The sequence below is a fragment of the Nelumbo nucifera genome, chromosome 1 (genome assembly GCF_055504915.1).
Source record: "Nelumbo nucifera cultivar China Antique chromosome 1, China Antique-T2T, whole genome shotgun sequence".
Lineage (NCBI taxonomy): Eukaryota > Viridiplantae > Streptophyta > Magnoliopsida > Proteales > Nelumbonaceae > Nelumbo > Nelumbo nucifera.
Genome location: NC_142649.1, coordinates 65,844,320 through 65,859,922, shown reverse-complemented (window position 1 = coordinate 65,859,922; position 15,603 = coordinate 65,844,320). Strand labels below are relative to the sequence as shown.

Sequence of the window (15,603 nt, the reverse complement as noted above, 5' to 3'; positions counted from 1 at the left end):
AGAGCCCTTCCCACTTCCCAGCACTGCGGAGTTCAGCATTTGTCTTAGGCTGTATTTGGTTTAACAGAAAATAATTGAGAAACAGAATTTGAGGGAAAATCATTAAGAAAGAGAGAGCTTGACAGAAAATAATAACCGTACTAGCTTAGGCTGTGTTTGGGTTAACAGAAAATAATAAGGAACAGAAAAATTAATAAGAAATTTCACAAAAAAATATAACTTCCTCTTAACATATCCATTAGTAAGGTGCTCAAAAGGATGCAGGTCACAACCGAATCATTGCTGGGTCAACCACAAGTCAAATTCCACAAAATGGGATACCCCATTGACACAGAGCCAAGAGTCAATCCTTAGTAGGCCTACACAACAAATACACAATATTCTGACCCACACGGCCGGGGAGAAGAGATGGGGTACTTTCGGATTCCATATGAAAAGAAGCTCATAATTAAGTGCCCATTCATCCACATTCCACACCCCACAGTGACGTGACAATGGACCACTTAACCCCTGTTGCTTTACTTAAGGTTACCGAACGCTGTGTTTGGTTTGAAATTTGAAAGGAAAGGTAGGGAAGCCTTTTTCTTTCAAACCAAACACAGCCTAAGGTTAAAACCCATGATAACCCTTACAGATCCTCAATTATGGAAGATAAAAATTCCAATGTTCAATAGAGCAAAATAAAAATGAACAAGGGGAGAGGGAGGGGGTTCCAATCAGATGACTGCGACCTTCTTAACGTTGGATCAATTGAATAATGGTGGATATTTACTCCACGTCTCTTTTCCTCACGCCCATTTTTTATTTGTAGATATAATTGCCACCAGGTGACTTCAAAACAATATATTTAAGCTCCCAGCAGAACATTTCAAGGTCTCAACCTATTCACCTTTGGATATGTGAAAGGAACACAAGATTTTAGATTACAACTCTACAGCTTAGTACTGACCTAGGAAAATTATCAGAACAACAATATTTCAATTAAGACAGTTCAAGTCATCAAAAGCCAAAAGGTGCTCAAGCAAAAAGCAAAATACAATAATTGAGTGGCAGTTTTGCATTTTCATTGCCCCAAACTAGTGAAGATTAAATTTATTGTAGAAAGAAGTTCAATGTATCCCATAGAAATGAATCAGAATATTTCGTAACTTATTCTTTGGGACCCAGATGGGTAACCCTCAAAAGTTTCACACTAGTAATCACCCAGAACCTCTGGTACAATCTGAAAAAGACAAAACCCAAAAAAAAAAAAATGAAAGAAAACATACCTGACAAGAACCGGCAACTTTGCCTGAGACATTACAGGGGGGAAAGAAATTAAAAAGAAAAAGAGTCTGTCTTTGTGTATCGCCAAAGAAGAACGATACATTGATTGGAATCACTCTTTTCTGAATATATCCCGCAAGCTGATTTTACATCTCAATCAAACCCAAATAAGAAATCCTAAATTAATTAAAAAACCTCAAATTTTTCAATCCTTACACAAAATTCCTTGTAACTGCTCTTTCTGAATTCAGCGTCTTCAAAATAGCCACTCCAGTTAGCTCTAGATAATCAATTTCTTTTTAGCTTAAATATATTAATGAGGGGGATGTACGAAATTCACAGTCGTTTACTTGGTTCACTGGATTACCTTCACCTACAATATCCTCGTGATATCGAAATAATGATCCTCCTACGCAGCAATTCCTGAAGCAAGAAACACCCAATAATGAGTAAATATCACAATATACCATAGCATAATGGTTACTAAAACCAGAGCAATTAATTAGTAATTACTCGGCATAAAACAAAAGGAGTATGTAACCTTTACACATCCCACTTCCTGACTTTCTAGAACCAAATCCTTTTTACAGTTTAACCTGGCAACTGAAATGGTAAGACAATGTTTTGCAATCAATATTATCAAAATCTTAATTGATTTGAATCATGAATCCCATGGGTTTTGAATTGAATCTTGTGTCTAAATCCTTTTCTTAGGATTTTTGCTTGAATCCTACAATTGACTCATAAATCTTACAATTTATACGATTCTTGTGATTCACTGCAATTCAAATAAATTCGACAAAGAATCAGTTTTCTACTTTATTTTTTTTTTCTGTTTATATTTAATTTTGTCAAGAGAGAGTTGTTTTAAAGCCCTTACTACAAAATGAGTTTATTTTCCATCATATGTAGGTTAAAGCACCATTATATGTGAATTATTTGACTTACAAGTCAAATTTGGTTATATCATCTTAATCTTCTATATAAGTGGTAAATTCTATTTATAATAAGATTCATGATTTGATTCAATTTGACTATCTTAATCTTCTATATAAGTGGTAAATTCTATTTACAATAAGAGTCATGATTTGATTCAATTTAACTATCTCTATCATTTACAATACAATAATGATTTTTGGAACAATGTCTGCAATCAATTCAAGCACAGGCTGAGCTGCCTAAAGAGAAAGAACAATAATCAGGTTGAACAAACTAGTGCACCATTTGTAACATGGAGACTTGAGCAAGAGGTCACCAAACTAAAACGTAAGAGGTCACCATTTGTAACATGGAACCATAGTTCTATGATTCCATCCAATGTTTTAAAATGCAAATGCATGATGCAAGGCACTCCACTACCTGGAGGTGTGAGACAGAGTTCAGAACGCAAGAGGCATAAGCCTCCTTAAGAGGAGGGGGATGAAGAGGGAGAAGGAGGAGGGGGAGGAGGCCCACTTTCTTTCCCCTTATCTTTCCTTCCCTTTTCTTTTTTTTTTTCCATCTCTTTCTTTCTTTCTTTTCCTTTCATTTCCTTTATTTTCTTTTTCCTTTCTTGTTTTCTTTTTTTTTTTCTGTCTTTCAGTATGAGGTATACACCTCTTGCACCTGAGGCATATGCCTCAGAGGTATCAACACCTCTGGCATATTCCTCAGGGCATTTTGGCAGTGCTTCGCCTGGAGGCACGAGGCATACGCCGCACTTGCCTTTTGAAACACTGATTCCATCTCAGCAAGAATAATTCTAGGATACTAGTGCAACTATACAGTCTAGCATCTCATATAGTTGCTACCAAGTTCTGTCTTTTGTTTGTTTGCCTTCCTTATAATGAGATTAAGTCTGAGGGTGACCACTTCTATAAAAAACATATACAGTACCTAGCCTGCTCCTCCAAAGACCCAGATAAGGCAGATAACTGGATCCAACATTGGGTAATGGCTTTTTTTAAGACTGACAAGGCATTTCTAGTGCTACAAGCCTACAATAACTTCAACATAAGCCTCTATCAGGAAAGAACATGCACTTATCAGTTTGTGTGGTGCAGGCAAGGAAGTAAGATAAGAGGGTACTGACTACGGAGAAAGAACTCTTAGTTCTTTTGAGCTTCTTAAATTTATTATCTAATTTGTTTGTCGTAAAAATAGGGTTTTATGTCTTCTAGAGAAGTAGAAATATATTGTAACTAGTAAAAATATAAATTGCTACATGCAGTAACTTCCAGACATACTATTTATAGTAATTCCCCTAATTGCAATTTATAGTAAAATCATGATTTGCTATTTTTTAATATTTTCTGGTGTCTCTAAAATAAGTTAATTTTAATAGGACAGTTTGTTAGAGTTTTTTTTTTGGAAAGGGTAAGGTAATTTTATTCAAACAAAGAGAACATACAAACAGAGCTCAGGCCAATGAAAGCAGCCTGGGAACAACACAAGTTACAAGCTCCAACAGGACTGAGACCGAAATAAAAGAGGCATGAAGTAGTTAAAAGTGGTTTTGATTCAGTTTCCAAGTTGAAATTAGAATCTGCAAAAAGGAAATCTTACCCCACTTAATTTATAAAAAGAGTCATTGATTGTGATTGGAATTTGAGTGGAATTGATGGAATAAAAGTTTGCTTCTAAGTTGCCTGTGGATAACAGTGTGATCTTATTCTTTCTATCTCTTTTCCATTGAGATATAAATCTCTTCCCTTTATAATTCAGATCCTTGATTCTGCTTTTTCTTCCCAAAATGTTCATCCTAGTAGGACTTTCTCCTTACTACTCCTTATATCCTACTTAATTAGTCCATTGAGAGTTCAGTTTAAAAGATTTTGCTTGATAGAAATCAGTTTAAAAGATCTCTAGAAGTTCATTATTTCTTCTCCTCTTTTCTATTCAGATCCACCTCCTCATAATTCAGACCCTTAATTCTCCTTTTTCCTCCCACAACGTTCACCCTAGTACGATTTTCTCATTACCATCCCACTTCATTGTGGGTCCAGTTTAAAAAGAGTTTACTTGATAAATATCAGGAATACCAGAAGAGTAATCACCACCTTATATTTTAATTCTCTTTGGACTGCAAGATGCACAGACTAAGAAAATGTCCTTTTAGGCTTTTCCTATATAACATCTGACGGAGTTAATTATTTTGGTCAACATGGGTTCATATTTGGGGTCCAATAATTGTCATTTGTCAGTTCAAGCCAAAAAGTTAAGTAACATCTGTTTAATTAGAAACCAATTCAGGACTGTGTCTATGCCAATATTACCCAATTTTTCCCGTCTTTATTTCCAAAAGTAAAAATGTAGAGAAGATGAATAATGAAACATCATAAAAGTAAAGCATAACTTACAAACACACAGCAAAGAAATCAGTACGTATTTTGGAAGACATTTGCGCTTAAAAATGAAGTCTGATGAAAAGTAACACACCACGAGCCATGGTTTAGTGGCATACAAGTGGCGCTTAGGATCATTAATCCACTCCACGAGCCATGGTTTAGTGGCATACAAGTGGCGCTTGGGTATGACATATTACACATTACAGGGGGATTAAGGGGTTGGGACAGAGAAGGGGTACATGTGAGGTTAACTAACCTTACCACGGAAAGCCTCCACTCATGTGGGTTTGATCCTGAACCTCCATATGCGGAGGGTTTCTGAGTGACCATCTCAGCTACTGGGTCATCTGCACAACCTGGGTTCGCATGACCTTGAAAGAGCTCCAGTTCAAGTGTATAATCATCTCATCCAATTTAGCTCTTTTTCTTCTTTCATTTGGTAATTGTTGGAATGGAAGCATGGATGATGGATTCCAACCTTAGTTGCTTATTAATGGGCTTTAGGATTGTAAATATGGCCACAGTATGTGCTCCAAAAATAATATTGATTGGATGGTTTCAATTACCATGATGTTTTTGTTACATGCAATACCAAGGGGTGACCAAAGAATGTCCAGTTTAATAACCTTGCCCTATATGCATGAGGTAGGAAACTTAGAATTATTTTGTGTTTAATAATAACAAAATATCCTCAATTCATGTCTATGTCTTCAGTGTAGACAAAACTAAAACAGATCATAAGAACACATCATCAAGCCAAAGATATCTCATCTCGTACCTCTATTTGATTGTCTATTGGCAACACTATAACCACCAACATAACCCACAGAACTTTTAGCTGTAACATCTGAAGCTGCACTGCCGAGACCATACCCAAATGAGCCAGACTCCTCTAGCTCTGAAGTTGCAGACCGCCAAGTAGGGTCACCATAAACTGAACCACCACCATAGAAGTCTCCATAAGCTCCATCATAACCACCACTTGATGCAGCATATGATGACGCTGTAGCAGCATTAGTTCCACTGTTTCTTCCATACCCTCCTCCACCCAACCCATAACTGCTATCACCACTTCCATAACCAAGATTCCCGCTGGCAAAGCCAGAAGAACTCCCTCCACTTTGAGCCGAAATAGGAGAAGAACCCCAATTTGCTGCACTATTGCCAAAAGCACCTCCAATAGTCCCACTACCAGAGCCCATGTAAGCACTAGAACTTGTAGAGTTTGAGACATAACCAAGCCCCCCATTTCCCCACACATTCCGGCTACTTGAGCTTAAAAGAGAACCGCTCCCTCCATTACTTCCATTGTACCCAATAGGACTACCAAACCTACTTGTGTTCCCACTGTAGTAAGGGCTCAATCCCCGTCCATAACCTATATTAGTACCAAAGCTTGCCCCATAACTTGGGCTCAGTCCTGGCTCAAAATTCATGCCGCCCATTCCATAACCAGGAGGACCAAATGATGGATATCCACTCCGACTACCAGCAACTGGACTAAATCTACCATCCATTCTAACTCCATAGCCTCCAACTGAACTCGGATTATATCCTTGAGTATAGCCATTAAGAAAGCTATTGACCCTGCTCAGGCCATAATTATATCCACCTAAGGGGCTCCTGCTGGGCCCTGGAGATAACTCTTTAGGGACAGCCCTCTTGACCTCAACCATTTTACCATTCAGTTCATGGAATGTTTTAACTAACACTTTCTCTACTGCATCTTCTGAATCATAAGTGATAAATCCAAAGCCCCTTGGCCTTTGAGTGTTGTGATCATACATTACCACAACATCTGTGATTGTCCCAAACTGCTCAAAGTACTTCTTGAAGTCACTCTCGGTGACTGTGGATGCTAAACCTCCTACAAATATCTTTTTAGTGCGGGCAGGACCCGGTGATCCATGAATGCTAGCATTGTTTCTATTCAGAATGTGCTGATCATCCCTTGGAACAGCCTTCTTCGCTTCAACCTGAGAATTCAGAATCAAAAAATGAAAACTACCCGTGAGATATACCAAGAATTTTAAAGCCCGAGAAAGGATCAGATGCTTTAATTCCAGGTAAGACATTGAAAGCTTGAAACAGAAGAAATGTTCTCATATATATTCATAAATGTGTGTGCGGGAGGATGAATCCTCAACTGAAATTTATGGAATTCGGAATCAGATTAAGGAATCGAATTCTTAGAATTAAACTTTTGAAATGAAAATGCCAGAGATATAATAAGTTACCGGTTATTCCCAAATTGCAATTCTTCTTTTTTCTATAAAAATCAAAACGCGATTGATTTCCAACAATCTACTTACCGTTCTACCATCTATAGTATGCTTCTCCATAACAACTCTTTCTGCCACAGTTGGGTCGGCAAAGACAACAAAGCCAAAACCACGGGCACGACCTGTGGTCCTATCCTTCATGATCACAGCTTCCACTACTTCTCCATAAGATTTGAAATACTCCTTGAGACGATCTTCATTTGTGTCCCAGGAGATTCCACCTATGAAGAGTTTTCCGAGATCCGATTCCATTTTTCTACAATCACATACCAGATTATCTTATCAATTCTGTTTCTACACCCAACCAAAAAGATTAGCAATACACAAATGAAATATGGACATCAGATCCAACTAGTAACAGATAATTCAGGAAGAGATAAATCAAAAACCACAAAATTTAATTTATTTTGAACAAAGAAATCCAACCGACTAGATTAAAATGCAGATAAAAATGAATGAAACAAGAAGACGCGTACCTTATCCAAGGAATTACCCAGAGAGCGGCAAATAGTATATCAGATATCAAATGGGTACTCTCAAATTCAATTCAGTAATATCGGATCCTTCATGGATCGAATAGCCCAAAATCCAATATTCCTGAAAAATCCAGCAAATAAAATTAACAGAAAAAAAAAGGAAATGAAATCCAATAAGATCAGAAATAAAACCTCGTTGAACGAAGATCAAGAGATAAATAGAAGAAAGATGCGGAGCAAAACAAACTCTAAATCTCACCGGTTAGGAAAAAAAAATCGGATGTGAAAAATCCGAGCAATCTAAGATCTGAGAGGAGGCATAATAAGAACAGAGGGCGTGTTCATCCTCCTCGAAAAGGCCCCCCTTTTGCCTTACTCTTTCTTTCTTCTTCCAATTCCGTTCGATACAATGAAATTTTACACTAAATACAGAAAAGAAAGGAGATGTATATGGTTGGGTTTCGAATCTGAGAAGTTGTAAATTGTAATATAAATAGAGAGGAGAGGGAGGAAGACGTTTGCGATCTTCTGGTGTGTAAGAAATGGAGATGATGGATGACGATGATTTTGAGTGAGATTTCAAAATAAAGTGTCTTTTTTCTTCATTTTTTTTTTTTCTTTTTCTCATTTTCCTCTCTTTTTTGTCTTTTTAGTTTTTGGACTACCAAATAAAACAACTTAGATTCCTGATGCACGGAAGCGATTGTTTGATGTTTTTCTCTCGTCCATTCGTCCACATTTCTTCTATACGTAAGTTCCAGTATCCAGTATCCATTGCTAGGACACAAAGCACAGTGTAAATTCTGAATACGTGTCACATTTAGAAAGGTTGTGAGTTGTGGACTCAAATCCAAAGCTTATTTTATTTTGGTAGATAAGTTACTTTGTTCCATCGGATTAACATTTTCCAACCGTGGGATTTATGGAATTTTTTATAAAAAAAAATCGTGAATATATACGAGAATTTTTCTTATCAAAACTCTAAACTCCACAGTAGAAATCAATGATCGAGATCATCTCCTTGGTAGAGATCCTCCATTGTTGGTGGGCCCTGTTTAATGTTTTGATATTGATATGCAAACGTTTTACCATGCAACTGACAGATAAGAATGCGCATTTTTGTGTTAATAAATATACACATCAAATGCTCAAGTGGCATTCATATTCTGATATTCAAGGTTTAGTTTAGGGCCCACAGTGCACAGCATTAGGCAATGGCTTTTGATTTGGATATATCTCCTAAGTGATAGCTGGCTTTGCTGCTAATACCCACCTCAACCGTATAATTTTGTAGATTCCCATTTGTTTTCTTACTACCGGTGGATCGTATGGACGTACGTACCTAGCAACCATGTGTGATAGTGTGATACTTCTAAACTGCCAGCCTATATCATGTGTATGACAGGACCACAAAATAAGCAATAAGCGTGGTCAATGGTAACAGACTTACAGTGTTGATTGTAAGCCCACGTATATCTCTTAAAAAAGGTTCCAATCTAGTGGTTCTAAAACAAGGGTAACAGTTTCCCCTCTATTGATATTGGTAGTTGGCAATGGACAATAGTGACTACTGACCGTATAAATCAAACCCCGTGACTACAAACATTTTTTTTAATCGGTTTCTCAAATCGGATTTCAGACTCAGAACCGCCTTAAAAAATAAGAAAAAAGAAAGAGAAAAAATATTATTTGATATAATAGAACGAGAAGTAATTTATCTTTTCAAATATAACATTTATTAATCTACTTTTATTTTGTTACTTTTGGATCATTTATTTAAACACCCCCTATAATTTAGCATATTTGTTAAACCCTACCATCTAATTTGTCTTTTATAAACCACCCCTTAATTGTCAACGACGTGAAACTAGAGGGGGTGTATAAGTAAATGACCCTTGATTGACCTTGATTTTTCCCGGTTTAGTGGGTAATTCGGTTCGGCAAAGCCGGGTGGTTCTGCTGCCGCATGCCATATTTCTTTTGCTAACGACGTATGTTAAATAACGGTTTTTTTTGGGCTAAGTACGTGGAAGTGGAATGGAATGGACAACATAGTATTTCGAATGCTTTCTACCACCACCAACACAACACAACACCACGTGCTTGCTTAATCGTAATGCATAGTTAGCGGGGACTCGTGTGATGCACGGAAAAAGCCGAAAAAGTTAATAATTTTATTTATTATTAATTAATATTAAATTAATAATCAAAATTTGTTGCTAATTAATTAAAAATATTCAAAATTATTGTTAATATCTAAAATTTTAATAATTATATTTTTATTTAATATTGATTTACAGAAAATAATAATTATTAATTTAATATAAATAAATATTTTAATAAATTTAGTTTTATTAATAATTTATAGTAATTTTAATAATTGTTATCATTTTTATTATTTTTAAATGAAATTTTGATTAATTTTAAATAAAAAATAATTTCAATAGCTAATATTTTTATTAATTTCACTAATAATTAACAACTATATATGAAGACAACGGAGTGGGCTCAGGGCGAGGCCTGCAAATTTATAGATCTAATCAGGTTAGGTTAAGTTATAAATGATTTCTTACTTTTTTATTATTAATTATTAAAATATTGTAACTATTAAATTACTGTATTTATTTAAAATACAGCAATTTTTTGGAAATTATCATATTTTCAGAAATATTGCTAAAACTAATTAAATGTATTTTGCTGGTAATTAAGTAGAACTTTTTGGTAATTAAATGTAATTTTCTACTATTTCTTGGTTAAAACTAATTAAATGTAATTTTCTACTATTTATAACTTAAATTATAACTACAATTAATTATAGCTTAAAAATAATTATTGTTAATTATATTACTATTTATAATTAAAATACATTATTATTTCATTATTATTCTATATTTTTTGCAATAAAATACAATTAATTTATTTTTTTAATTATTTTAGTATTTTAATTAAGTTTTAGGTTTTTCAAATTTTTTGGATTTTTAATTAATTTTTGGTATTTTTTAATTATTATTTAATATTTTTTGTATATAAAAATTTTCAATATTTTTAATATTTATTTGTACATATTAGTCACTACAAAATTAATATATATAGATAGATAAATAGATAGGTAGATAGATAGATAGATATTGCCGCTAAAAAGGGCATATTCATCATTTGACATGATATTGCCGCTAAGAAGGGCAAAATCGTCATTTGGCATCATTAATCGCCACTGTGGAACAGTACGGGTGGAAACTGGAAACTGAGCCGGGTAAATCACATGCACGAATAAAGACAAACGATTTTAATGTGGGAGTGGGACGATGATGCCTTGTAAATGTGTCAGTGTGTGTGTGTGAGAGAAGCACCAGATCATTGATCTTATCCAATAAAATAATAGCAGTATTAGGTATTACATTAGCTGTCCATGATAACAGAGAATAGAATTGAATGATTTAGATGGAACGTGCTCATCACCATGAATTCAGGTATCTTCACATCGAGTTCACATCTCCTCGTCACAAGGGGCCGTCTTACAGCACATTCCCACCGTTTATTAGGAACATCTCCTGATAGTATCAAAACTGATGATATCATCATTGGGAGATATTCTTAATACATGGCGGAGGATGTATTATGGGACATTGTGGGGCGACCCTTTGTGGGAAGGAGATGTAAACTCATGAGTAAGATAGGAGATCGGATCTTTCATATGGGTTGGGGGATGGGCATCCTCACCCCATTATGTAGCCCCTTGGAGCTGGAAAAAAAGAAAAAAAACTATGCTAATAGCAGTGTAAAGTTAAGTAATTGCGATTAAGATTATTGTTAATTATTCTTATGGATAAAGCATCATCTTTTCTTAAATATTATTTGTCTCTCTTTCCACAAGAATCAAGAACAAATGGCCAGCTGGTCAAGACTGAAAAATCTTATATGCCTCCCATTCCCACCCACTCCACCACTACCTTCCCCTACCTCATAATTTCCACCTTTTTTCCTGTTAGGCCGTGCCTTATGCCTTGTTTTGGAAGAAACAGATGAGAGAACATACATACAGAAAGTTAATGGAAAGTTGTTAATAAATTTTGTAAAGTTCCTTTCAATTTCTGTCTCATTTTCTACGAAGCCAAACAATATAACCTTGCTTATGTTTGGTCCTTTTGAGTTACTTTTCAAAGGGGTGTCAATTGGACCGGATTTGGTCCAATTTGATCAGTCCAATGTGAACCCATTATAAATGGATCAGGTCCAATCAAGTCTAATAAATATTTTGGACCGGTCAAATTTAATGTCTGAACCATCAGACTGCGCCACGTCTCCTGGCTGACGGCACAGTCCCTGCTAATTCAACAGACTACACCCACGTCTCTCGACAGATGGTGGCGTGCCTGTCCTCCCAGGACGTGTGACTCATCTGATTGGGGAGTACCCTGCAACGGTTACCTACGCAGACCTGGCAGATAACGGCTGTGACAGAAGCCTAGTGACGGTTACACCCGATTTGACAAGAACGCCTATATAAGAGCCCCTTAGTCGAAGGGGAGGGAATCTGATATGATTTTGGATCTTGAATCATCTTACCTTACTCAAGCTTGCTCTCAAGCTAATCTGGAGCACTTAGTGATCTAGCGTGACCTACACTCTTAGCCTCTTTACACTCTTTACTATTTTCCCCAGCGTTCTAACTTAAGCATCGGAGTATTCCTACCAGGCAAGTCCCCCGGGAATTCTTCACCGTCTTCTTCTCAGGTGCCGTCCGTTGCCAGATAGGAGCCAGTCAGCAGCCAGCTAGGAGTGCCCGGATTGCGCAGCATCATTTGGCGTCGTCTGTGGGAAACGCTTCAAAAAGCCTTCCTCTAAGCTTCTACAGTTTCCTTTTGAAAACTCAGCATTCATGGCCTCCTCCAGCAACGCCGTACGTGGTGCTAGCCAAAACGCTTCTAGGGAGCAACCCCAACTTCCCACTGTCTGTATTGGACAGTTCACCGTCCCCCTCTCCGTGGACGGGATTTCCAGTCTGAACGTGCCTCTCACAGTGGCACCCGTGGACGCTCCACTCCCTTCCACGGTGGGAACAACCTTTGCTGAACCTTCGGTTGTGCCCCTAGTGGCCAACCCAAATCAGCTGGAAGACTTAATGCAATGCATGCGAGCCATGCAAGCTCAAATGCAACAATTCCAACAGTTTCAACTTTACCAACAACAAATGCTGCATCATGTCTCCCAGTACCAGTACCAGCAGCAGTTTCCCTCCTTGCCTCAGGCCCAGCCGCCGCTTCCCCCTCGGCACCCGGCCACAAAGAAGACCAAGCCCTCCCGCCGGAGCGAACGACCTCGCCAGGGAGAGACCTCCCAGGCCTAGGATCCCGCCAAGAGCCAAGCCTCTTCCCATGGTAGGAAGGAGAGGCCAGCCACCCCCGCCTCGCAGCCTGTGGGCAGGTTAGGGGCCTCCCAGCCAATCAAGCCCGCCTCGCCCCAGCATTCACAGTTCGAGCTCCAGCTCACAGAGAACCCATTTGAGGTCCTAGCCGCAGACTACAGGCAGGGCCCTTCAGTTCAGAGCCACCACCAGCATTACGAGCCCATCGATCTCGGCGACACTGAAGCATTGAGCACCAACGTCGAGCCAACAAAGCAGCAGCGAAGATGCCAGCGAGCTCGCCGGACTGCTACCCGGCTCTCCCGAGCTTAAAGGAAAAGAGGAGGTAAGCTCAGGTGAAGTGAAAGCTACCCCTCTCCTCTCAGTTTCTTCCCCACTGTCTCCAGAACTCCTTGTTGTCCCCATGCCAAGGGACTTCAAGCTCCCTCCCCTGGACAAGTATGGTGGATCCTTCGAACCGAATGATCATGTGGACGCCTTTCAGTCCCAGATGCACCTAGCAAGAGCCAGCGAGTCCTGCATGTGCGTGGCCTTTTCCACCATCTTCAAAGGGGTAGCCCGCACCAAGTACCGAAACCTCACGCCCGGTTCGATAAGAAGTTGGGCGCAGTTCGTGCATGTTTTCACCTCCCACTTCGTCACCAGCAAGAGGTGCCCGAGAACTCAAGAAAGCCTCCTCGGCATAGTTCAAAAGGAAGGGGAGTCCATTCGGAGTTACATCAAGCAATTCAATGACGCTTGTTTGCAGATACCCGATCTGGATCCCGCAGTTCGCCTCACCGCAGCCAAGCGAGGTATCACCCACAAAGAGTTCAAGTGGCACATAGTTGTCAATCTGCCCAAAACCATGACCGAGTTCCTCAAGCTCGTGGATCGGTTCATAAGGACGGAGGAGGAGATCAACCAGAAGGGCGAGCATGCCCTTGATAAGAGAAAGAGGGAACTAGAGCCCCCAGCTCAGGGCGACAAGAAGAAGAAGAAGGACCAAGCTCGGGGGGCAAGCCGGTTCAGCCCTTCTGAGCTCCGGCAGCAGAAAGGGACTACACGCCCCTCAACACAAAGCGGGCCAAGATCCTCATGGCGATCAAGGACGATCCATATGTGAAGTGGCCATCTCGGCTGAAGGCCGACCCCAATGCTAGAAATAAAAATCTGTATTGTAGTTTTCATAAAGATCACGGTCATAGGACCGAAAGTTGTAAAAACCTTCGCAATGAGATAGAAGAACTCATCCGTCGTGGATATCTGAGAAATTTTGTACAAAATAACAGTAATAATAATAAAGCAGGTCGGTAAGGAAAGCAGAGTAGAGACGCTCCCGAGTCCAGCAAGCAAGTGGAACAGCCGCAGAAGCAGCCCCCCGAAGAGAGACCGGTTCGGGAGATCATCCACGTCATAGTTGGAGGTTCGATTGTGGCGGTTTGCACCTCAGTCGCAGCTCGCGCATCAGCTCGCGAGGCCGCCAGGGAAGAGCAGAACCCCCCAAAGCGGCCAAGAATGGAAGACCCCATCTTCTTCACAGAAGACAATGCACGTGGGGTACACTACCCCCATGATGACGCACTCGTCATAAAGATGAAGATCAACGACTTCGAAGTCAGGCACATCCTCGTTGACTCAGGCAGCTCAATGGACATCCTCTTTAAAGCAGCCTTCGACCAACTTCAGCTCCAAGAGAGCGACCTGAAACCCGCGAACACTCCCCTGGTAGGCTTCAGCAGAGAGGAAGTCAGGCCCCTGGAAAGGATTACAGTACCCGTGGAGGTCGACACTTGGCCTAGCATAGTGAGGCTCAACCACGATTTCTTAGTGGTCGCAACCCCCTCCCCGTATAATGCCATAGTAGGTCGGCCGATTACCCATGCCTTACAGGTTGTGGTGTCCACTTACTACTTGGCCATGAAGTTCCCCACGGACTTCGGAATCGGGATAGCGCAAGGTGACCAGCTTGAGTCTCGCAAGTGCTACGTCGCCGCCCTCAAAGGGAAAGCCAAGGTGGCCGATGACCTCGAGCTGGAGCGACCTACGGAGTAGAGCAAGGAGTGAGCTGCGCCCATGAAGCGACTGTCTCCATCCCAGCCTCGATGGAGGACCCAGCCCGAACGCTTCAGATCGGTGCTTCCCTTGAGGAGCCTCTGCAATCTAAACTAGAACGCTTTTTACTTGAAAATTTAGATGTTTTTGCATGGTCAGCGGCAGAAATGCCCGGCATAGACCCTAGCATTATAACTCATAAGCTTAATACTGATCTTGTAGTTAGGCCCATTAGGCAGAAGAAATGCAACCTAGCCCCCAAGCGAAGGAGGGCAGTCGACGAGGAGGTCGGGAAGCTCCTTGCAACCGATTTCATCAGGGAAGTCCATTACCCGAGCTGGGTGGCCAACCCCGTTTTGGTGAAAAAGGCTAATGGTAAATGACGCATGTGCGTCGACTACACCGACCTGAACCGAGCTTGCCCAAAGGACTGCTTCCCACTTCCCAGATCAGGATGAACCCGGTAGATGAAGAAAAGACTGCCTTCATAACCGAGCTTGGCTTGTACTACTACAAGGTCATGCCCTTTGGGCTAAAAAATGCCGGTTCAACCTTTCAAAAACTTGTAAATAAACTGTTTGAGCCATTGATTGGCCAAAAAGTAGAATGTTATGTAGATGACATGGTTGTCAAAACCCAGTTTTCATGCGACTTAATACAAGACTTGCATTTAGTCTTTGAAATTCTGCGTAGATTTAATATGAAGTTGAACCCGAATAAGTGTGTATTTGGCATCACCTCGGGTAAATTTATGGGATACATTGTAAATCGGCGTGGCATTGAGGCCAACTCGGACAAAATAAAGGCCATCCTAGACATGAGACCACCCCGGAAAATGAAGGAGGTTCAGATGT

At 39.8% G+C, this 15,603-nt stretch overlaps 1 protein-coding gene across 2 annotated transcripts; it reads right to left on the bottom strand.

Moving 5' to 3' along the window:
* Nucleotides 1-1,125: 1,125 nt before the first annotated feature.
* Nucleotides 1,126-7,915, bottom strand: LOC104594198 (RNA-binding (RRM/RBD/RNP motifs) family protein). 2 transcript variants are annotated; one of them, XM_010254385.3, is made up of 5 exons: nt 7,610-7,915; nt 7,351-7,471; nt 6,905-7,130; nt 5,371-6,568; nt 1,126-1,689 (listed from the first exon to the last, which is right to left on the bottom strand). In XM_010254385.3, exons 3-5 carry the CDS (start codon nt 7,124-7,126, stop codon nt 1,676-1,678), a joined length of 1,434 nt encoding a protein of 477 aa, XP_010252687.1. In that variant the 5' UTR covers nt 7,127-7,130; nt 7,351-7,471; nt 7,610-7,915; the 3' UTR covers nt 1,126-1,675. The 2 variants fall into 2 exon arrangements, with proteins under 2 accessions (XP_010252687.1, XP_088755904.1); XM_088899778.1 differs by having other exon boundaries at nt 4,849-6,568; nt 7,610-7,908.
* Between the last annotated feature and the right edge of the window lie 7,688 nt (nt 7,916-15,603).

What these genes read in the sequence shown, in the direction of transcription:
- LOC104594198 (XM_010254385.3), bottom strand. Translation starts at nt 7,126, where the DNA reads ATGGAATCGGATCTCGGAAAACTCTTCATAGGTGGAATCTCCTGGGAC. An exon ending in ATACTATAGATGGTAGAACG is followed by an intron (nt 6,569 to 6,904) that starts GTAAGTAGATTG and finishes CTGAATTCTCAG; the next exon opens with GTTGAAGCGAAGAAGGCTGT.